The sequence below is a fragment of the Barbus barbus genome (assembly GCF_936440315.1).
Source record: "Barbus barbus genome assembly, chromosome: 45".
NCBI lineage: Eukaryota > Metazoa > Chordata > Actinopteri > Cypriniformes > Cyprinidae > Barbus > Barbus barbus.
Window position 1 is genome coordinate 12,482,863 of NC_136723.1, and position 24,752 is coordinate 12,507,614.

A 24,752-nucleotide genomic window follows, 5' to 3' on the forward strand; every position below is an offset into this window, starting at 1 on the left:
TAACATTTCCATTGTTCAGCTGTTTTGAGTAAAACTGATTGTCTGTTCCACAGACTGTGATGCATTAGCTCATTCTTTTAACCTGTCATGAATCTTAAGATTTATCTTTGATGTATCCTTTACCCGACATGCCCCTTTTCATCATGAACTGACAGGTACGTGTCATTTTTTTCACAGGAAACACTGGTGGCATATTTGGAATAGATCCATTATCTGGCATCATTTCAGTAGCTAGAGAGCTGGACCTTACCACTGTGGGTTTTTATACCCTTACTGTGAGAGCCACAGATGGAGGTACTCCAGCGTTAAGTAGCACCACTACTGCTAGGATCTCCATCTCTCTGTCTGATTTCTCTAGTCCAAAGTTTGCCCAACAAGAATACCATGCTGAGATCACTGAGAATGTGGCTATTGGGACTTTTGTCATATTGGTCTGTGCAATTAGCCGAACCACACTGATTTATGACATTATACAAGGAAATGATGAAAGGAGGTTTAAAATAAACCGTTACACAGGTGTTATGACAACACAAAGGAATTTTGACTTTGAGATGACCTCTTCATATATGCTGGTGATCCAGGCTGTAAACATGGCTGGGATTGCCTCCAGTGTCACTGTCTGCATACAAGTGTTTGATGAAAATGATAATCCTCCAGTTTTTCAGGAGCTCACATATACAGGAACCATCAGTGAGGCGGCCCCCATCAATAGTGTGGTGATAAGTGAGGATGGAAAGCCCCTGGTAATTGAAGCCACAGATGCTGACAAGAATCACAATGCCCTCCTGGTCTTCCAGATTGTGGAGGACACAGCAAAATTGTTCTTTACTGTGGACTCAGGAACAGGCTCCGTCAGAACTATAGCTAAACTTGACTATGAAACATTCAGTTCTTTTTATTTTTCTGTTAATGTAAGGGACAGTGGCAGGCCTCAGCTGACAGCAGAGAAACCTGCCAAGGTCCTAATCAGGGTTGTGAACATCAATGACTCTCCCCCTCAGTTCTCAGAAGAAGCTTATGACACGGTTTTGCTTCTTCCAACATACGTTGGGGTTGAGGTTCTGAGATTAGAAGCCACTGATCCAGACATGACCACTGATCTGATGTATTCCTTGGCTGATAGCAACTTGGAGCACTTCGAAATTGACTCATTATCGGGCATACTCACGGTCAAAAACAACAAACTCTCCAAAGACCGCTATCGTTTCAATGTCAAAGTGTCAGACGGGCGGTACTTTTGCACAGCACTCGTGACTGTGTTAGTTAGAGAGGCTATGGACAGTGGCCTCCTCTTTAGTCAAACCACATACTTCTCCTCTGTACTGGAGAACAGTGTGAACATTACCACTGTAAGCATTGTAAATGCTGTAGGAAACCGCTTAAATGAACCACTAAAGTACACGCTTTTGAATGCTGGGACACGCTTTACAATTCGTACCACATCAGGAGTCATTCAAACCACAGGAGTCCTTTTCGATCGAGAACAACAGGAACTGTATGAGCTGGTGGTTGAGGCAAGTAGAGAATACGACCAGCTGCGAGTTGCTAGAGTAACCGTCAGAGTAGAAGTTGAGGATTTAAACGACAATGCCCCTGAGTTTCTAGGCCTTCCATATTATGCGGCTGTGCAGGTTGATGCAGAACCTGGCTCATCCATCTTCCAGGTGTCTGCGACAGATTTGGACAAAGGGATAAATGGAGCTGTGTATTATGAGTTTAAGGAGGACCATCCAAATTTTGAGGTGAATAAGCTCACCGGGGAGCTTACTCTTAAAAGGGCCTTTGATGCAGACTTGTCCAATGTAGAATATCCGCTGGTCATCCTTGCTCGTGATGCAGGCTACCCCTCCCTCTTCTCTGTTGTTGAGCTTCCAGTTACAGTTGTGAACAAGGCCATGCCTGTTTTTGACAAGTCATTTTATGGCATATCAGTTAGAGAGGATATTGCAGTGTCAACTCCCATATTATGCATAAATGCCACCAGCCCAGAGGGCCAAAACATATACACTATTGTAGAAGGGGATCCTTCCTACCAATTTGACATTGGCTTTGACAGTGGTGTGATTAGTGTCATATATCCTTTAGACTATGAAACCACACCCTTCTACAGGCTAACCATCAGGTCTACAGACGCTCTCACTGGAGCCAGATCCGAAGTAGATGTGGACATAGTTGTGATGGATGTAAATGACAATGCCCCTGCATTTCGTAATGCATCATTCACCACCACTTTGCCAGAAAACTCTATGATTGGGTCTAGCGTGATACAGCTTTGGGCGACAGACAAGGATTCTGAAAAAAACTGTGTAATTAGCTATCAAATCCTCTCTGATGGATTTAACAGCACAGATTACTTTCACATTGACCGCACTAGCGGACTCGTGTTAACAGCTCGTATTCTGGACTACGAACTTACACCGAGCTTTAGGTTTATCGTTAGGGCAACAGACAACGGTTCCCCATGCCAGAGCAGTGAGGTCACGGTCACCGTCTTAGTGAGTGACGTGAATGACAACCCACCATCCTTCAGCCAGCCACTTTATGAAGCTTTTGTGAGCAAACTGGCTCCCAGAGGGCACATTGTGACAAGTGTTCAAGCTTCTGATGCAGACAGCTCAGATGCCGAGAGATTGAAGTACAGCATACTCTCTGGAGATGAGAAAATGAACTTCATAATAGACTCTCAGACAGGTGTCATTTACTTGTCCAGCCAGCGCAGACAGGGGGTACGGCCAGCATACAACCTCAATGTGTGTGTATCAGATGGGGTCTTCACCAACACTGCACAGGTGAACATTCGAGTCATGGGGGCCAACCTTTACAGCCCTGTCTTTAGTCAAAGGTTCTACTTGGCGGAGGTCCGCGAGAATGCCCCAGCAGGTACCAAAGTCATTCAGGTGCGTGCCACAGATGAGGACTCAGGGATTTTTGGTCAGGTCATGTATTCCTTTATCAATGACCTTGGAAAGACTCAGTTTTACATTGGAGCCGATGGCCTGATAACTACAGCTCAGAAACTCGACAGAGAGAACCCAATAAACAGAGACATTGTGCTAACTATTATGGCGCTCGATGGTGGGGGAAGAGCATCCTTCTGCACCATTAGGGTAATTCTTGCTGACGAAAATGATAATGCGCCACGTTTCAGGGCTATGGAATATAGAGTTAGCATAAAGGCTAATGTGCCAATGGGTTCGCTGGTGACTCAAATCCAGGCTCAAGACCCAGATTCCGGCGATAATGGCAGAGTTATCTACTCGCTGTACAGTGAGGCAAGGCTTCCTCTAGTGGATGTGCTGGAGATTGAGCCTGACAGTGGCTGGATGGTTACAAAGGGAAGCATGGCGCATCTGAGAGGAACAGTTCTCTCCTTTTTTGTCAAAGCTACTGACGGAGGTGTTCCAGCCAAACATTCCCTTGTGTCTGCATTTATTCATGTCTTACCACCTGATGCAAATATGCCCTCCTTCACCCAACCCCAATACTCCTACACTGTGCCAGAGGACACACCTGTTGGGACAGTCTTGGGATCAGTGTACTTAAGTCCTGGTCAGACTGCTTTCTTTTCTGTGGTAAATGGAGAGACTGGGGAGAGTAACCAGGGTGGGACATTTTTGGTTGAGAGAGAAACTGGACTTCTAAGACTTGTTAACCCCCTTGATTATGAACTCATCAACATTTACCGTTTCAAAGTTGCAGCCACCATGAGACAGGCACTGGTTGAGTCCATGTCTGTAGTGGATGTAGAAGTCAGGGTGCTGGATGTGAATGACAACAAACCATTATTCGAAACCAGCTCTTATGTGACCATGGTTATGGAAGGTATGCCTAGGGGTACACGGGTTATCCAGGTACGAGCGCTCGACCCTGATTGGGGCTCTAATGGACAGGTTAATTACAGCCTTGGACCAACCCTAAACCAAGAGCAGGACAAAGCTAGTGGATCTAAATCTGCCGCTGGTGCCGTGTTTGTGATTGACAGCAAGACTGGTTGGATCACCACTCTCGGTGACCTGGATCATGAGATGTGCCCCTCTTACACCTTCAGCGTGGTGGCGTCTGATCTAGATGAGGGTATCTCACTTTCCTCCACAGCGGTAGTGACCGTTGCAATCGCAGATGTTAATGACAACCCCCCTACCTTCGAGAGAGAGTACTACAGAGGTGCTGTGCGAGAGAGTGACCCACTGGGAGAAGTTGTTTCGGTGCTGAGCACTCGTGACGGGGACAGCTCTGATCAGAATCGGCTTGTCAGCTTCCATATCACAGGTGCGTATTAAAGTAGGCAACTGGAGGATGATTTATGGCTCACGGAGGCTCTCCGGGAAAGATAATCACATTGAAAGGGATTAATTTAATGAACTAAGTGTACAAAAGCTATATAAGTAAAGAACCATCTGCTTTATGTGTCACATTACTTTGTTTAAAGCCCATCTGGGGATGTGAACAGATTGTTAGAATTAAGCTCAGTTTATTGTTTCCAATAACTTGGGATACAATATATACCCTCTCCAAAAGTGTCCCTAAGTGTTCTGGTTCACTTAACATGCTCTTAGAGCTATTTTCATGTGTGTTAGCACATTTTAATTTGATGTGTTCAATAAAGTTTATGAAATATATGCATATTGTTTTATACTACATAAAGAACAATAACATCTTACAGCAAATAAACTCTGTAATGTGTTTATGGAAATAATGGTTTGGTCTCTGTGCAGGCCATCACAGAGTTTCACAAATCTACCTTGCTCATTTATCTCTATTCTGTTGCCATCTTTTTAACTCAGGAGGAAACCCCAAGGGGGTATTTGCGCTGGCTCCCATTCAGGGGGAGTGGAAGGTCTTCGTGAAGCGGCCTTTGGACAGAGAGGAGCAGGATCGATACCTGCTCAATATCACAGCCAGCGACGGCCTGTTTGTAACCCGCATAGGCGTGGAGGTCACTGTCATGGATGTCAATGACAACAACCCCATCTGCAATCAGGTCTAAGCAATTGATTTAGGCTGGCATTTGTCATCTCATACAGCCCAAGTTTAACTACCATGTTTAATGCTTGCATACTGATGTAAATGAAGTTTTGGTATGCAAAAGTATTAAGAATTCAATACACTGTCTGAATACATTTTCATCATTATTTTTTAGGCGCAATATGAGGCCTCATTTCCAGAAGATGTGCCTATTAATACTGCTATTCTGACGGTTGGGGCAACAGACTTGGACAGTGGTGTCAATGCAGAAATTCAGTATTCTCTGTTTGGCATTGGCGTTGAAGATTTTTACATGGATGCAAATACTGGTATTTCTGTACAAACTCCTTTTGACATGTGCTTTTAAACTTTTGATGCTTTTAATTTTTCATTTTCTTAAGGCTTGAATGAATACACTACATGACTTTTGTCCAGACCTTTTCCCTAAAAAAACATTAATACATATACTTCCTCATAATTAAAAATTGCAACAATACAGCATGCTTCCTATTTAATCCAGCCGCTTATAAAATCTGCAAGTAATGCAAACACTTTAAGAATTCTTAATAAAATTCAAACTGCAAATATGAATGGCTTCTGGTTCAAAGGTAAACTTATATTTATTGTTCAAACACTTAATACTTCTAAGCCGTCTACCAGAAGGCATTGTTTCAAAGTGCAAGGGGTGCGTGTCATTATTCATCATGATACACTTAGATTTCCTTATTACTTGCTGCCAATAAAATTCAGTTAGGCTCTGCAGTGGCACACCAGTAATTTTTGAGCAAGTTCTAACAATATTTTGGAGGCGATTCTTATTCTTAATAGAAGTAGATGCAAACCACCATAAGAATGGAAAAACTTGAGACACTCTCATTAACAGTATTATAAAATACACTCAAAATAAATTTTTGTATAAAAAAAGAATTCAGTTTCTTCAGGGCAAACATTCTGTTGAAACTTTAAAGTTGTGTCAGAAATGGCACCAAGGTATTCCTCTACTTTATCGACCTCTCTGTCCTGAATAAGCAGTGGTTGCATCTTTGGAGCATTTTTTTCTGAAATCAATCACCATCTCTTTTGTTTTTGTTATATTTAGTCTCAGCTATGCTTTGTTGCACCATGTAATAAACTTAAGAATCGCATGACTATCGTCACGCTTTCAGCTTGATAGCAAGGATAGGAAAACTGTATCGTGTGCATATTTAACAACATAATAGTTATCCTGATAACTTTGACATTCATTTGTATAAACGGTAAAAATAATTGATGACAGTATACAGCCCTGTGAAGACCCAAAGGATGTACAAAGTGTATCTGATAAAACTCCATTCATCTTAACGCTTTGCTCCCTACAAGTTAATACGCAAATGTCTATCTGCAAGGCACAACTCACTAGGGGAAAAGGTATGAGTATCTGCTCAAATCTAGTTTACCAATTAACATGGAGCTAAAAAGTAAAGAGCATGTGGTTAATCAACAATGGTCAGGTCAATGTCAAAAAAAGTTAATATCTTTTTAAGTAGAGCTTTTCGTGAGATAGACTGTTGTATGTTGGACAGAAGCATCATGGTTCAGTTCCTTAAAAAATCCAGGATCCATAAAACCAACCAATGACTAACATTGTACTCATATACTTTCCAAATGTTGGTGGAGTGTGTTTGGAATTGACAGTATTACCTAGATTACAGATGACATGATTCTTTTATGTCTAAGGATATCAAACATGTTTGATATTTTGAGATGATTAGACATTTTATGCACAAGTTTGCAGTGATTTGCGAGTATGGCAGTGAATGCTCTTTGCTTTAGTGTATTAATCCTGTTTTTTCTCTGTAACCATGTGTTAAAACGTTGTGTAGTGTATTCCAGCCTTCAATTTGTTTTAATAAATTGAATATTTTTAGGTTTTCAGATATCTTTAAAACATGTTTGCCAGATTGAAAGAAAAGTTGAAAGTATCTTTAGATGACAGTAATTTAGTAATTAATGAATTGACATCAAGTCTTGATTGAATGAAACATTTATGACAGATAAATATTTAGCACCATCATCTATCAGTTACAATATCTCTTATTAATCTGACTGAAGTTTTTACTCAGTGCAGCTCTGGCCCATGGTTCTGAAATCCATCCTGTGAGTCTTTGCACTTTTCTTATGTCTCTCTGTTTTGGTGCTAGGTGAACTGAAGGCGGCTTCTTTATTGGACCGTGAGAGAACTGCGGGTTATAAGTTGATAGCACAGGCTACAGATGGAGGAGGGCTGTTCTGTCGCTCTGAAATTTCTCTGACCATTCTCGATGTTAATGATAATGCACCATCATTTGCCTTCACACGGTTCATGGCGAGTGTATATGAGAACGCGGCACCCAAGGCCTTGCTCACACGCCTTCGGGCTAATGATCCAGATGAAGGTAAGTATTTCACTCGTGTAACATTTAGGTTCAGCTCTATATGAGTGTATAAGAGGTCCTGTGACTGATGACAACTGCCTTTTTCCTTCACCACTTCATTTGAAATAGTCCTGCAATGTGATTTTAAAAACTATAAATATCAGCTCATAAAAAAAAAACATAATTATTATTTAAAAAAATAGCAAAATAATGTTTTTTAAGTACAGGCCATACTTTTTTTTTTTTTTCAAATGATCAAAGTTCCTTTATGGATCATACAACTTGGAAACATCATCATTGCATTTTAGCAAAATTACAGTCCAAAAATATGCCCTCTCCCAGGTCTAAACAGGAAGATGGTGTACTCACTTGTTGACTCTGCTGGTGGCATGCTCTCCACTGACCCATCCTCTGGTGTGGTGATCCTGGAGAAGCCTCTGGACCGTGAGGTGCAAGATTCGTATCAGATCAGGTTCAAGGCTACCGACCGAGCAGGGGGCGATGGCTCGCTCTCCACCGAGGTGGACCTCACCATCATGGTTCTGGACGTGAACGACAACCCACCTGTGTTTCAAAAGCAAGATTACATGGTCACAGTGCCTGAAGATGTTACTGTAGGAACAGAAATGCTGCGAGTCTTTGCCACAAGTAGTGACATTGGAGTAAATGCAGAAATCTACTATAGATTCTTATCTGGAAATGAGCTGGGGAAGTTTTCCATTGACGATTCAACAGGCAAGGCGGAGAGACGCACGTTTTCTGCATATATAAAATGTATTTCTGGTCTAACAATGTTTTGTTAGAGTTCTTCTGGGAGCTCACTTGTGATTAATACAGACAAAGGCTTATTGTCAGTTCATTTATTGTTGCTTTTTCACGAATCATTGAAAGAAATGTAAGAGTCTATTGACTGTAGACAAGACATTATGATTTGATAAATTGTGTCTGTTAAAACAGCACAATATAAGTGCAGCGAATGGGAAAATTAGTTATGAATGCTCCACGAAACTCTAATAACAGGGCTTAACATGCAGAAAACATGTGAACGGTTATTGAGAGCGCTCTTTGTCTCCTAAAAAGGTGTGGGCAGTCAGTGGAAACGCTGAAATATTGCATTATTTTTACACACATCACGCATTCAATTTTGACAAAAGCGTAAAGTGCTTTAGCCTAAACCCGTACTTTGTAAGAATTAAGCTCTTGAAGGCCCAGCTGGGAAGTACTTTCTTTTGGCTATTGTGCGTGAACTAAATATTCAGGCTTTTAATGTGTCCCAAGGAGCCTTTGTATTGTGAGTTATGTAACTGTGTTGTCTGTCACATTCATATAAATTAATTGGCTTTACTCTGACTCATATCTCGCATGATTTCAGGCATCATTTCTGTGGCGGATGATCTTGACTATGAGCTCTGCAAGGATTTTTTCCTGAATGTCGAGGCCTTTGATGGTGGAACGCCTCCCTTGAGAGTCACGACAATAGTGACCATAGAGCTTCTGGATGTCAATGACAACTCGCCTTCATTCAGCGAGGACATTTACAATGTTTTGATCAGCGAGGACGTGGCCATCGGAGAAACTGTCACGAGGGTAAAGTTCTCTCATTAGCCGAGCCACTTCATTGGCATTTAATTAGCCGCAGACATAATTTCAATTTCACAGCTAGCATATAATTAAGCTTATTGCTCGCATAAATCCCCTTAATGAACTTAGTTATTCATTTGTACTGTGTACTTGAGCTGTAATATAAATTACCGTAGGAAGGTGTAATTTGCTTCATGATCCGTATAAAATCAGGGAGTTTTAGCCTCTTTGCTCTCAAATACGCTAGAATTTGTAAGTTTGTTATCTGTGTTTGTTATGTGCAGCTGTTTGCAGAAGACCTGGACAGTCAGATCAATGGACGAATCACTTATTCCATTCTGAAAGGGGACCGTGAAAATCAGTTTTGGATCGACCCTGTCACCGGGCTTCTGAAAGTTAACAAGGCACTGGACAGAGAGACGGTTAGTCCTTGGAATGAGCTCGGTTACTTTGGCTAATGAATCTTGACATCCTTGCGCTGTGACTCTTCTAGACACTCTCCTGAGATATTGCATGATTTTGGCCAATTATCTTTAAATCAGCCGTAAAGTCTTTAATTAGGCTATGTAGGGCTGAAATTGAGCCTTTTGAGTGACTGTGGGTGAGCGAACAGTCCTGTTCCTTAAAAAAAAAAAAAAAACGACATTTATCAAGAGTTGAGTCGTTCTGAACTGTTTTTGCCTGACATTTATCCTCCTGTCTCGGTTGCTTAAGGTCTCCAGCTACTCATTGTCTGTACAAGCGTTTGACAGCGGGTCACCTGCCAAGTCAACCACTGTGAATGTCAATATCGAGATTGCCGATGTGAACGACAACCCGCCAATCTTCTCTCCCGCTAATGCTTCAGCTGTTATTCAGGTGTGTGAGACAGTTTTAACTCTTTTGTTTGCAACAATAGACATTATCACATACCTATATGCTACATGTTACTGTTGATTGTGCTTAGAGTTAGGGATTTCAGTGAACCCTGAACTAGGACTGAATGATATATTGAATACATTAAAACCATTATATATCTTGTGAATATACCTGTATAATGTAGTTTATCATAAAAAATGTGTCATTAGATTTAATCTGCATGATTGTTAGGACGGAGATATTTTAATTAATAGCATCTCTGATTTAAACTTCAATAGCAAAAATGCTTTTAGAATTTGTACATTTCTGTTTTTGTGAATCAGTTCAAACTGCCTGTTTTGGTTCCATTTATTCAGATCTTGAAATATTCCAAGTGTGACATTTAAAATGTATTTACATGCTTTAGTAAATATACACTGCCGTTTGAGGTTGGTAAGATTTTTGAAAGAATTTTTTAATTTTATAATTTATTCCTGTGATTCCAAAGCTGAATTTTCAGCTGCATTGCTGCAGTCTTCAGTGTCACACGATCCTTTAGAAATCATTCTAATATGCTGATTTGATGTTCAAGAAGTATTTCTTATCATCAATGTTGATATTTGTGTTGCTTATTTTTTTTATTTTTTTTGTGGAATCCATGATTTCTTCACGATTCTTTGATAAAAAGATAGAAAGTTCAAAAGAACAGCATTTATTTGAAATATAAATCTTTGTAAATGTCTCTTTTGTAACTTTTTTTTTTAATCAGTTTAATGAATAAAAGGTTTCTTAAAAAAACAAAAAAATCAAGTGTGTTGGTCAATATTGCAGTTTATGCTCATTAAATGGAAAACTATATAAACAAATGGAAACTTAAGTTTTTTTTATTGCAATATTTTATGTATTGCTCTTATCATTTAGCACGCACTTGGTTGAAAATAAGGGTACTCTTTAAAAAAAAATTCACCCTTTCAAGCCATTTTGGTACATATACAGTACATAAATATTGAGTTATGTTGTAAAAAGGCAGAAAAATATTGAAATACAGTTCCCCTACTTTTAAGTATTACATTTGGGCACGTAACTCAGCTCCCTATGGAAATGAATTGTACTGCTTGTTTAGGAGAGGTGTGCTGTGACTTATGATCTACCCCTGCCGGATGATAAAGTGTCTAAGAAATCTCATAGACTTAATCTAAAGGAAGTACCTGAGCAATATATATGGACTGGAATGTCATATAAATTTAGGGTGGGCGTTTTGACTAGGTCCAGGATACAACCACCTAGCAATTACCCTGGACACTCAATAAATTCATACCAGCAACCAGCAACTGCACACTAGCACACTAATATAGACTTTTGTATGGTCAAGCATCACACATAAAAATCTTGACCTTTAGACCTTTTTTGAATTCAATTATTTATTTTTTTATTTTAAAAATTCTTAATTGTATTTATTTTATTTTTTTCTCAAGTTGAACAAGCCTGCAGGAACTACAATCCTCTCACTATCAGTTTCTGATAAGGACTCCTCTAGAAATAGTGCACCTTTTGAGTTTCACATTGTGTCTGGAAATGAGGGCAATGCTTTCAGTCTGGACCAGAATGGAGAATTACGGACAAGCCGGATATTTGGTCCTGATGCAACACGAGAGTATATGCTTGAGATACAGGTTAGTGCAACAGCTCAAAAAAGTGAACTGTCAGTTAAAAGTGAATTCAGAATTACAGAATTCTCATGCAAGTGTTTCTTCAACTGTGAGCACTTTTGACCTTTTTTGACTTTTGTTATGTTTATATATTTATTTATATATAATATAAAATATATAAATGTATAAACATGTAAATATTTTCAAAATATATACTGTATGTGTGTGTATTTATATATACATAATAAATATACACAGTACACATATATTATGTAAACAACGTTTATTCTGAATGTGATTAATCGCGATTAATCGTTTGACAGCACCAATATTTTATTATGGATTTTCATATTTTATGACAAAAGTGTGGATTTAGGACCACGATAAAACAAAAAAAAGTTGTTTATAATAATAATAGGAAAATAAAATAAATAAATAGACAAAAAGTTATTGCGCAACTTTAATGCAACCTTCATATAACAGAAAGAGAAAAGTGTCAACCTCTGGAATATAAAAGTGCTGTAGATGAAGAAACACCCATGTAGCTGCTCTGACATTTCTAAGGAATTTAATTCATTTCTTGAGTTTTATGAAGCTTTTCAATTGTTAGAATTTTACAGTGTGATCTTGTTCTTGTCAACAAGGCCCGTGACTCAGGGAAGCCTCGTCTGTCCTCCACATCCTTTGTGTTTGTGCGTGTCATCGGAGACAGCCTCTTCAAACCTGTGGCCTTCCCACTGGAAATCAACATTGTCATGGCAGCAGATGTGTTTCCTGGCGGGATTATAGGGAAGATCTATGCCACAGACCGAGACGAGAATGATGTTCTGTCTTTCAGTCAGAGATCACAAACAAAGAGTCTTTTCAAAATCAACAGACAGGACGGGAAGATTGTGGCACTAAATGGCCTGGAGCCTGGAAGGTAAAATAAATGCTAATTTAATTTGAAATGTGTATTTCTTCAATAATGGGCTATTTTGGCCTGTGGACCTTAATATAAAAATAATTTCCCAAAACTCTCTTTCACACTGTCACTGTTTTATTTAAATAATTTAGTTATACTATAATGTCCAACACGTCCTAATGCTATTTTATTATCTGTATGCATGTATTTATTTTCTATTATCATAGCTTTAAGACTAGCATTTATGTATCTGAAATAAAGGCAATACAAGTAATAATTTTCAGACCATAAATAAAAGACGAAATAAAAGAACTAAAAACTATTCAGAGGAAAAAAACTATTGCTGAATTTGTGCTGGAGTCAGTAATTGTGTAATTTGGTGTAAATAATTTTCACTATAAAGAGTTTGTTTTACTCTGTTTAGACTATTATAATTTTTTTAAATGAACAAGCAGAAAAATAGTCAGAATAAATTAAGGCATTCGTAAAATGTTCCCAGACTATTTGTTTAATTGGAACTTCTTCATAAAATTATGGAAGCTTATTTATACCACAGAATTTAAAATAAATGAATAAATGTATTACGACTTAAATTTATATTCTGAAAAGTCAGAATTGCAGAATTAACATCTAACAATTCTGACAAAGATTGCATGATATTGAGTTGATATTGTATGATAAATTGTGAATCGTATGATTAAAAAGTCACAATTACTTTTAAAAAAATGTATTCCTTGGGAGAAACAAGCTTGTCATAATTCTTACAATTTTTTTTTATCAGAATTGCAACTTCTCAGAATTGAGATTTTACAGAATTGAGATAAAACGTCTTTAATTCCATCGCAGAAATAAGCTTTCAGATATAACAAAAATAAATCAATTAATAATAAATCCACATAAAAGTGCTGGCAACTTAAAAATAAATTGCTTCAATGTCATGTCTATTTTGAAATTCTCTCTCTTTTTTTCATTGCAGATATATAATAATCTGCAATTAGCAGATTCAGATATACATGGCAATTATGATACTATTGGCTCACCAATATATATTTCTGTATGTATTTTTGTGCTCATATTTGCATAGCTGCTTTATGATCAGTAAAAAAAAATTTTTCAGATACTCCCTAAATGCTACAGTCAGTGATGGGCGGTTTTCTGTGATGGTGGGCGTTAGCGTCCAGGTGGAGCAAGCCACGGATGAGATGGTGCAGAATGCAGTGACTCTGCGTTTCCAAGACCTGTCCCCTGAGGATTTTGTGGGTGTGTACATGGAAGAGCTGAAGAAGGTGCTCCGTACCTCACTGAATGGGGACGGGACGGGTGTTATTGACAGACCAGACCCTCTTCACATCCTGGGAGTGCAGCCACTGAGTCGCTCCAGTCAGCTGGAGGTGCTCCTTGCTGTGGAGACACCAGATGGGGGTTATATGGGTCCAGGAGAGCTGGCTCTCAAGCTGGAGGAGGTGAAGGGTTTCCTAAAGGGAGCTCTAGGGGTGGTCAGTGTCCTGGATCAGAGCTGCTCAGGAGAGCTTGAGTGTGGGGAGAGAGTCTGTGAGCTCACCCTCAGTCTCGACCCCATCGGCTTGGTCACCTACACCACCTCCAGAGTGAGCTTTGTGTCTCCACGCTTCAGCAGGAAAGAGATGTGCACGTGTCCAGGTTAGCGATTTGATTCAGTCTCAAATTATAAAATTGGCAAAACTGATTAAAATTTATTCCAAGGTTGCCAGCTCTCAAATATTTGGTGTAACACACACACTTTCAGGTTCTCATGCTAACCTTAATAAATCTCATGGCAAATAACAAGAAAATGCTAAATGTGCTTGACTTGCATATATACATGCGCATATTTCCATTCAACAAAACATAAGAGCGAGTGAATATTAGCTGACTTTAAACTTCAAATACATATCAAGCAAAGAATGTAAAACAGAAAAATTAGCGATAGTTTTGATTAAATATTAGAAATTTCATTAAATGTTGTTGAACAAATTTACATAAGAAAGGTTGTTTTATAGGAATAGTAACTATAATGGAATCTTAACTCTCGTGTTGTGTTCTGGTCATTTACTTGTCCTGGAGAGGATTTCTTTTCTTAAAAATGCTAGTTAATTTTATTGCATTAGACTAAAACCTACTGACTTTGCTCCCACAGGGTATAACAACTTCTCTCTTTTTTTTCTTTTTGATAATTTTTGTACTTTTTTGAGGATTTCTATCCCCTCCACCTAGTTGCATTTTTGGCATATTGCACATGAAGAGTTCATTTGCAAAAACAGATAACTCCGTTTTTAACAATTTTCAAAAATCATGTTTTTTTCATTTTGTGCATTCCAATTAATCTCATTCAAACTGCAGTTGGGTTATTTTGATTAGGTTAAAAAAATAACTAAAAAATACAGCTAACTAACACAATAAAAACCCAATAAAAAATTTGACTGATGATTTTTTTAAATGTTTAAAAAACGTTTTTTATCTCTTTTTGCAAATAAACTCTTCATATACATTTCTCCTTGTGCTATAATATTACCTAATATTGGATTCCGTCTTTTTATCAACTTGTTTTCTTTCAATAAGTTTTTGAGTAAATATTGGCCAAATTATCTGCAAATGATGCTTTTTTTCACTCAAAATCGGAGGCATAAGTTCAGATCAATGAAGTTAATGACCAAACAGTTCCCAAAATAAATAAAAATCCAGTGTTAACGAAAGAAAACAAGTTGATAAAAAGATTGAATCCAGTATTTGGTGATAATATGGCATAATGAGAGATTTACAAGCAGTTTTTAAAAGGCAAAGTTTTAACTAGGAGCATTATTATTGATATTATTATTATTAGTAGAAAGTAAAAAGTATTATTACTTGCTGATGCCCCTCTAAAACATTAGGTTGGTAAACAGCATGCACTTCAGTATTGAAACTTTTATAAAAACTATATTGTACTACAGTAACCTTAAGTATTGAGATAAAATCAAAAATGAATTGTTGCCTCCTCAAAACCTCAAATAGGTGCCTGTAATTGATCTGCCCATTCCATCAAAATCTCACCCCAGCCAGGTAACCAAAGTTGGCAACCCTGTTTATTGTATGCATTTCATAGTATGCATTATTTATCCTGGTTGATTAAATTCAAACAGTAGCTTGAGTGGCAGAATTTCCATTTGCTTGCTTTCTAACTTTTTGTACCCACTGCAGGAGGAATATGTCCATCTTCTCTGGAGCTCTGTGATGGCCAAACGTGTCCGTCTGACATGCAGTGTGTGCGCAGCGGCCCCGCAGCGCCATCTCTCTGCCAATGTCTGCCTGACATGCTGGACAAGTGCGAAGGTTAGATCGAATAGGCTTTTCACGCTGCTCCTTTTAAACCCTGGCTTAAGGCCAAGTATAATGTTGGGTAAAGCAACGTTTCATATTTCGGTGTCAAAATTTAAAAACATACAAAAAAAGTGACTGTTACTGCATATTTGTTTTTAATGATTTTTAAAGCAAATAGAGATTGATGTGTACATGAAAACAATGGATATGTAAGGCAAATTTGTTGGAACGAATATCTACAGACATTTTGTTCTTACCAAAACATGCTATTACTTTGAGGAAAAACATATAGCATGATATAATGCAAGTGATACCATATTAGAAATGTTTATTTTCTGCGAATATCTTTTGTGAAAGTGTGTATAATTAGCAGATATTGATATATGGTGTTAGCCCTTGACTGACTGATTTCTGTACCTGTGCTGGCAGGCCAAACATCTCTGAGCTTTGCAGGGAACAGTTACATCAAATACAGAGTGACGGACAGTGATGGGAGCGGAGACATGAAGCTGGGCTTGAGAATCAGAACGCTGCACAGCCAAGGAATCATCATGTACACACGCGCTGACCCCTGCACACTGCTCAAGGTCAGATGGATACAGAGATATGATTTAAACTATTGTTTTCTACATAATTACATTGGATTATATACACATTATTAAGCACAATTTTACTACCGTTCAAAAGTCTAGAGTTGGTAGGAGTTTTTAAATGTTTTTGAAAGAAGTCTCTTGTGCTCACCGAGGATTATTTATTACAATTTATTACAATATATATACTGTTTTACGATCTTTGAACAGTGATTTCAAAAGAAAGGATTTATGCATTTTAAATTGATGTATCCTAAATATAATAATTGATATATTTTTTTCATTCAACAACAAAAAAAAAAAGATTAACTTTTTTTACATTTTTTTTTTACTAACCTGAACTATTAAATGGCAGTGTATCTATAGATGTATGTCATATTTAGAACTTTTGGGGGGCATTATTATGTACACGTCATTGTAGTTGATTTCATCAACAAAAATAATTGTTTTTACTGGTTTTCTGTACAACATTATGTACGGAAGTAAACCAAATACAGTAATGACATTATGGTACACAATATTGAAATAATACACAGTATTATGTTAAAAAAATAATCATTAAAAAAATTAAATAAATAAATTATATGTACATATTTTATTTTATAATAGTATAAAAAAAGATTATGGTTGTATGTTTGTTTGTTTTTTCAGATAGAGGAAGGGCGTCTGTGGTTCCAGATGGACTGTGACAACAGACTGGACATCCTGGGCATCTCAGGGCGTCCAATCAATGATGGGTCCTGGCACGCCGTGACCCTAGAGCTCACCAGTAACTACACTCTCCTTTCGCTGGACGACAGCTATGTGGAGCGCCGGCGTTCCGCGCGGGCCCCTGTCCGCATCTGGCCCCTGGCCGCAGACGGATCACTGTTCTTTGGGGCTCAGGTGTTGCGTGGACCAGTGGGCAGAGGCGGCCAGAGGCCCCTTCGGGCGCAAGCAGGCTTCCAAGGGTGCCTCGGGTCCATCATGCTCAACGGGAATGAACTCCCTCTTCAGAATAAGAGGAGCCGGTATGCAGAGGTAGCTGGACTGAATGAAGTGAAGCTGGGATGTGTTTTATACTCTGATCCGTGCCTCGGAGGACCATGCCAGAATGGAGCTTCTTGTACAAAGCTGCCCTCTGGTGGTGAGAAATAGAAAGCTCATATAACCATCAATACATCAATAACGGTCAATTGTTCAGATTATTGTCTTAGCTCCGCATAAGCTAGTCTTGTCTTAGAAGTCTTATTTCTCTTTGAATTTGTCCCCAGACTTCTCATGTAGCTGCCTGCCACAGTTCACGGGGTCCCGCTGTGAGCTGGAGGTGACGTCCTGTGTGCCCTCACCTTGTCAGAACGGGGGTGATTGTAAGGCTGTGGGAAACACCTTCCTCTGCGGTTGCCTCAAAGGCTTCATGGGACTCACGTGAGACATTTTATGTCATTATATACTATTTGTAGGATTTACCTTTAATCTTGCATACATTGCAGACCTTAATAACTTTTAAGATCAGACAGTTTGGTAGGAACTGAGACAAATGATAACACATAAGACATCAAGTAAAAATGTAAATTTCTCTAGAAGGACTACACAGTAGGTAAAAAACAGTAGGTACTATTATTTTAGTCATTTTCATGTGAAAAATATATATTTATGTAATGTAATATACTCTTAAAATATGATTAATACTAACCAATTATTTTGAAAATAACTTGACAAAAATAATTAGTTCCCAGACATTCAGATTTGGTCATTTATACATATTTCCATATGTTTTAAATATATATCAATACATATACATATTATTTTATTTGTGTTACCCAATAGATTGCCTCATTAAAAATAATTGACAATGAAAATTGCTTTGAGTTTTAATTGCTCAGACATGGTTTTGTTTTTCTTCTGTTAAAACATAAGCAAAACATTTTAAGAGGCCACTTTTTTGCGATCAAATGGATTAACAGTCAGTGTCATCTATGAGGAAAAATAGTTTTTCTTCTGAAATCTGTTTGGTAAGGCCATCTTGCATTTAAACAGAATTGGTAGCCAGCAGCTTACTTTAATTACACTCTTCTGAAAGTCATTACACTTAGCGTTCACCTGCTGTTTTCCATATCAGACCTTGATTGTTTGAACTGCGTGTTGAATACATACGTGACACTGTAAAATAGGTATGTTGTTTGCTTGTGTTAATTAGACCTTTCTCACTAATTACTAAAATCGTTTGATGGATAAAGAACAGATTTTAGAGCAATCCATCAAAAATCCATGCGAAATGTTATTTCTCCACTAGAGGATGCTGTTGTTTTTTTTTTCGAGGCAAACCTAAACCTGTACTTGAACAGCTGACTGAGAAAAGTGGGATACTGGGACCTGTGCCCTTTTCCTCTCTGTCCTTTTATGTAGTGGGGAGAAAGTAATGAAAATCTAATTGCTTTATATAGCTACTATATAACTACTTTCTCTGCTTTACCAGTTGTGTCATTACGTTACGCAATACAAACAACCCTCTCATTATGCTCTCTTATGCTCGCTTGAGAGATTCGTTAAACTTTCTTGTACTCAAGAGTACGTATAAAGAGTTCTCTGAGCAACAGATCATCACATATTTGCTGTTTGCAGCACAGAGGGGAATTCAGCTAAATTAAAATTTATGAATCTTAAAAGCCAGCAAGAAAACTCCTTCTCTCTGCTTCTGAGTACTACTAATTAGATAATGAGAGAAACACTAAGGCTGTGTTCAGAATAACAATATTCTTATTATTAATGCAGTTTATAGTGTGGAATAGTGTTTAGTGATTAGTACATCAGCAAGGATGCATTAAATTGATTAAAAGTGATAGCAAAGTCATAGTTTTTAATGACGATAAATGCTGTTCTTTGAATCATCACAAAATCCTGAAAAAAGTATCACAATTTGCACAAAAATATTAAGCAGCACAACTTTTTTCAACATTAGAAATGATTTCTAATGAGCATATTAGAATGATTTCTTAAGGATCACGTGATAAATGTAACCATGGTGGGCACTACAAAATTCTTTCAAAAACACTAAATACATAGATGACCTGCTGCATGTGCCAGAATGAGCTGTATTCACTTCCTGTGTCCGAAAATGTGTGCACTGTACTGTCGAAGGTTCTACATCTGATGAAGAATTTAAGTATACTGAAAGTATATGAGCATGTAATATGATATCTGGTCATACCACATCTTGCATGTTGTTCTCTGCAATTTATGAATATAACGAGCGAAGGCTCTCCTATGGCCTCATGTGATAGCAAGAGTGTCCATTGGATGCACATTTCAGAGTCTCAGCAGAAGCAGTAGGTCATCCATCGTCTAATGTTCTAGAAATGCGAACGTAATCATTAACATACTGCTTTGCACTTACTTCATAGTTGGGACTGTATCCCAATATTGTGTCCCACAATCCATTTAAAGCATTTTAAATGATCCTTCATTTCGGCTGTGATGAATGAACCTTTCACTCCCTGACTTATTTGATGGGACTGACAAATTTTAAGTCTTTTTTTATACGAAATTGAATTGAAAAAGACTAAATAACTGTAAAAAATTTTCAAAGCATGAAACATTGCATTTTTAAAAGAAAATTCCACCAAAAGTTAAAATTATCTCAAATATCTCAAACAGACTCAACAAATAAAACAGTGTCTGAAGGTGCATGTTAGAAAAATACTTATATTTTAAACTTTTTAGACTATAAACTAATAATAATAATAAATGTTAACTTTTTAGCTGGAGTATCTCTTTAAAGAATAGTATGCAGTATATACTGTACAGTAGTAAATTACACAATCCTTCTGTCCACAGATGTGACGAGGATGTGAACGAGTGTGAGAGAGAGGAGTGTGAGAACGGAGGGGCATGTGTGAACACGTTCGGAGCCTTCTACTGTAACTGCACCATGGGTTTCGAGGGTCAGTTCTGCAGCCAGCCGTCTCTGGACGGCCCAGACACTCAGGCCCTGTCGTACGTCGGACCAGGAGAGATCATCGGCATCGGCGTGTTGCTCTTTGTGGTGTTAGTCCTGCTGACCCTGCTTGCCGCGTTCCGCAAAAAAGTCCTCCAGAAGGACTGGAGCCGTGGGGAGGCGGTGGGCATCTCCACAGGGACCAACTACATGCTGCATAAGACAGGTATGGGAGCCGAGGGCATCGAGTTCAAAGCTGTACGGGTCAGTGGCGAGTGTCGCGCCAGCCTCTACCGGAATGACCGCGCAGGAGGGCCCCTGCAGGTCATGGTGCGGCCCACAGCCTGCACGCTTCCCCACTGCCAGGGAATCCCTCGAGAGGAAACGGAAAAGATGGAGGGAGGGTTGGCCACCTTCTCCTGCCCTCCGCAGATGAGCACCTTCCAGGCAGATCTGCCACACATCCTCGGGATGCCGCGGAGAGGTGTGGCCATCTGCAGCGTGGCACCCAATCTTCCCCCGTCTATGTCCCCGAACCCGTCAGAACGCAGCCCAATCCGCAAGCCTCCGTGGGAAGAGGAAGACGAGGAAGAGGACAATGCTATGGAGCTTCAAGTCCAAGCTCTGGAGTGGGAAGACAGGGGTTATCAGGAAGACGGAGAGGAAGCATACAGAGCCGAGGGTAATGACTTGGCGCACACACTTTCTACTCATCCCAGATCAAACGGAGAATGACAAAACGGCAGCGTTTCAGCGTAACTCCGTAACTCCCCGTGGCCAATTAAATGCTAGTCTTTGTGTGGATGAGATTAAACACCACGGTCTCCATTTGGAAAATCCATCTTACAGTAATGTGTGATGGAGTGTAATTACCTTAGAGATAAGGTTTCACACAAAAGGAGAAAGTAAAGTGAAACGAGGGGTTTCACACAAAAGGAGAAAGTGAAGTGTTTAGAGTGAATCCTCAAGATTCAAGCAGAAACATCCATTCACATTGTGATAAATGCTATGCGTAATGCGTTAATCGCAATAATGTATATTAAAAAAATGGATTTTAATCTAATCTCCCTTCATAATGAGTTTCTTCTTTATGATTTCATATTCAACATTCTTGCAATTTTTCATATCTCGAAAATTGACCAGGGACTCAAAAATGGTTTCACACCAAACCAAATTTAAAGTAATCAGAACCATCTGCTGTGCTGTATCGTAGCATGAAATAGGCCAACAGGAGCTTTTCTCCTCATAAATTATTAACCGTCTGGCCATGTAGGTTGGCAGCTAGTACATATGTGAAGGTGATTATTACACTTTCGCTTGTGGAAATGCTTTACCTATGTAAGTTTTCTCTTCGATTTGTGTTCTGAAGTGGAAGACCTTGGTCTTGTTAGTGTTCTCTTCAAGCAGAAACTAATTTGTCATGGACTGGTTGTTAGCTTATGCGGTGTGTTTTCTGGGATAAATATAGGACGGATATTATTGCTCTTTCACTTTAGCAGATTTGAAAGATTTTTATGCCGTAGAGAGTATTAAGCTGTAAATGCGGTTTTGTTTGTGCGTATGTGCGTGTCTGGTTTTTGGATATTAGATGTCTGTTTAGTGAATGCAAATGAGCCAGTAGTTCAGACTCGACATGGCAATATTTTCACTGGCTCAGAAGTGACCATAAATACACAAACATATTAAACAACAACTGTTTTCAGTGGTGAAAAATAATAAGAAATGCGTGCAAGTCAGCATATTAGACAGATTTCTGAAGGATCATGTGACAGTGGAGACTGGAATTATGGCTGCTGGAAATTCAGCTTTGCCATCATAGGAATAAATTACGATGTTAAAATAGAGAACAGTTATTTTAAAATTGTAATAACATTTCACACTGTTGCTTATTACTATATTGTTTTTGCTGTATTTTTCATTAAATTAACTCAGCCTACTCTAATTCAGAACTGTAATTCAGCATAAGAGACTTATTTTAAAGACATAAAAAATTAAATGGTATGGCATTTAAATGGTTGTGAAAATGTAAAAACATTTAATGTGTGTGTGTGTGTGTGTGTGTTTGTGTGTGTATGTACAGTATTTAACATATAGTTTTTTATAAAGTAAAAAAAAAAATTTATTAGTTTTTATTGTGCATAATGGGTAGAACTTGTTCAGCTACATGACAGCTATAAATTTATAAATACTTCAGCTGGAAAATGATGAAAGACATTGGGACAACTCTCAAGCTGGCCCTGAACCATCCCTATTGTTGAATCCTGCTGTGTGTACTGTATGTGTGAATGTATAGCACAGCTGCATGCATTTGCATGCGTGTGGGTCTGTATAAGAATCTGCTTTTGTATTCTTCTGCAGAAGCTGGAAATGCACCAGAAGAGGTCACCTGCTTCTCTAATAGCAGCACGAGCGAGGCGGACTCCCTCAGGTCCTTCCAGTCCGATTCCTGCGACGACAACGGTGAGAAACATGCATTGCAAGACCCAAAGTCCTTAACATACCCTCCAAACAACCTCCAAAAACTTTCTCTGCTCAAAGAATATTAATTTAAGACTGACATTTAACTTCCTGCATTTATATATTAAAAAGACTTGATTAAAAACACACACATGCAACATTATCACATTAATCTATACATACACTCTCACGCACCCACCTGTATTATAATGACCTAATCTTAGGCAGAGGTAACTGATTATTCCATTGACCTAATTAAGATGACTTGCATTGTCTGATTTTTCCAAAAGGAAATCATGAGGATTAGTAATAACCCTACCCTGCTTTAACAAAGTGACAGCCTGAATAGGTCAGAGCAGTAATTACAATCCATCTGCCTTTGATATGCTCTCCAAACGCCATTGCTATCATGACTCAGTGGTGTAGCATCACTTCAGCTGTACAAAATAGATGCCAGACTGACACATCAGAGGTCCGCTTGCTTCAGTTTAGCAGATTTCCTGATGCTGGAGGATTACAAATGGGTCATAGTGATTTATATAAATGCTTATGTAAGGTTTTCATTGAGTATTTGATGTTTGTTTGATCATTGATTCAATTGTTGCATGATATTTTACACTTGTTCATGCCCTAGCCTCCATAGTGACGGTGATACGACTGGTGAACAATGCAGTGGACACCATTGAAAATGAAGGTATGAGTCAATTTCAAATCAGAATTAGAGTTGTGTGGCTTTTGTCATAGTGTTATTTTGTCATTTAATTCTTCACTTCATAATTTTGCCCAGTCTCCTTTCTTTCTTTCTTTCTTTCTTTCTTTCTTTCTTTCTTTCTTTCTTTCTTTCTTTCTTTCTTTCTTTCTTTCTTTCTTTCTTTCTTTCTTTCTTTCTTTCTTTCTTTCCTTCCATCCATCCATCCATCCATCCATCATTCTTAGTGTTATTTCATTTTTAATTTAAAGATATTTAATAATAATTAAAAAAATATTATCATGTTATAGTATATTATTTAGAAATATTGCAGTCATCATTGCAAGATAAAGCTAACAAGTCATCAGGACACCGATGCGAAGCAGAACTTCCTGCTGGCTTAGATGGCTTCTAGGCAAATAAATAAATAAATGGATGTGAAATATCGATTGGAGGTGAAAGTATTTTATTGTGTGAGAAGAAAGAAAGGTATAGAGTGACACTAGAGACATCCAGCACTGCAAGGAAATCGGTTGCCTGGATACAACTGTCAATTACACTGCTTAGCATCATTATAGAAGGAAAACTGACCATAGGATGCTGCAACTGACAGAATGAAATATAGAGCTGTAGAGTGTCCTGTAGTAATATTTGATAGTATTATTCAGTTTAAATGTTAGAGGGATAAACCACACTGCATGAAAAGGTAAAGGTGAAATCCCAGAGCGCAGGAACTGAAGTGTCCATTCATGCAGGAGTTCAGTCCACACTGGACAAAGTAGGATTAGAGCCGTTAATTAAACTGCACAACTCTGGACTCGAATAAAACCAGGGTTTAGATTCGCTCTTTAATCACTCACAAAGGCCTAATCCAATTGCATTGAAATCCTGAACTATTGAACTAGCCTTTAGTTAGTGAAGAACAGCATCCCTGTACTCCGTGGCTCAGCTGCAGTGACCTGTTTTTGAGGCACACCAGAACCAGTCTCTAATTAAACCTGCCCTAGACTAAAGCCGTTTCCAATCAGTGCGAAAACAAGCTGTTTGCTTGAAAGTCTCACACGCTATGGTAATTTTTACTGTCTGAGGAGTTCTCAGCTCCACCTTCTTTCTCAGAGGTCTGGATGAAAGTGGACTGTTTTTGTTGGTTATGCTAAACAGCACAATGTGATTTATCCAAGTAGGACATGTTCCTGGATCAACAACTTTTTTTGGGTCTTGGACCAGCATTCTTAAACTTTAAAATGGGTAAACTTTCAGTTGTTGCCTTGAGAAAATGTTTCTGTTATTACTCATTTCTATTTATTATCTTATTTATTACTATTGTATTACTATATAAATAACTTTCATGTAACCGGTTGATTTAAGTTATAATATGTGTATATGTATTTTAAAGTGCCCCTATTATGGGTTTTGAAAGGTTCATATTTTGGTTTTGGGAGACCCCAATTGCACCC

At 38.3% G+C, this 24,752-nt stretch overlaps 1 protein-coding gene across 1 annotated transcript in view; it reads left to right on the forward strand.

Annotated features, from left to right (window-relative positions):
* The window catches only part of LOC306864323 (protocadherin Fat 3-like), a gene marked incomplete at its 5' end in the record, with an annotated part of 58,146 nt that overhangs the window by 26,708 nt on the left and 6,686 nt on the right, over positions 1–24,752 (forward strand). The window contains 18 exon segments of the mRNA XM_079408280.1: positions 178–4,269; positions 4,785–4,981; positions 5,141–5,294; positions 7,146–7,379; positions 7,701–8,093; positions 8,731–8,945; positions 9,224–9,361; positions 9,654–9,797; positions 11,252–11,449; positions 12,070–12,347; positions 13,447–13,988; positions 15,525–15,656; positions 16,074–16,231; positions 16,886–17,360; positions 17,488–17,641; positions 20,051–20,832; positions 22,509–22,610; positions 23,242–23,301. Of these exon segments, the coding sequence (XP_079264406.1) occupies positions 178–4,269; positions 4,785–4,981; positions 5,141–5,294; positions 7,146–7,379; positions 7,701–8,093; positions 8,731–8,945; positions 9,224–9,361; positions 9,654–9,797; positions 11,252–11,449; positions 12,070–12,347; positions 13,447–13,988; positions 15,525–15,656; positions 16,074–16,231; positions 16,886–17,360; positions 17,488–17,641; positions 20,051–20,832; positions 22,509–22,610; positions 23,242–23,301 (8,448 nt within the window).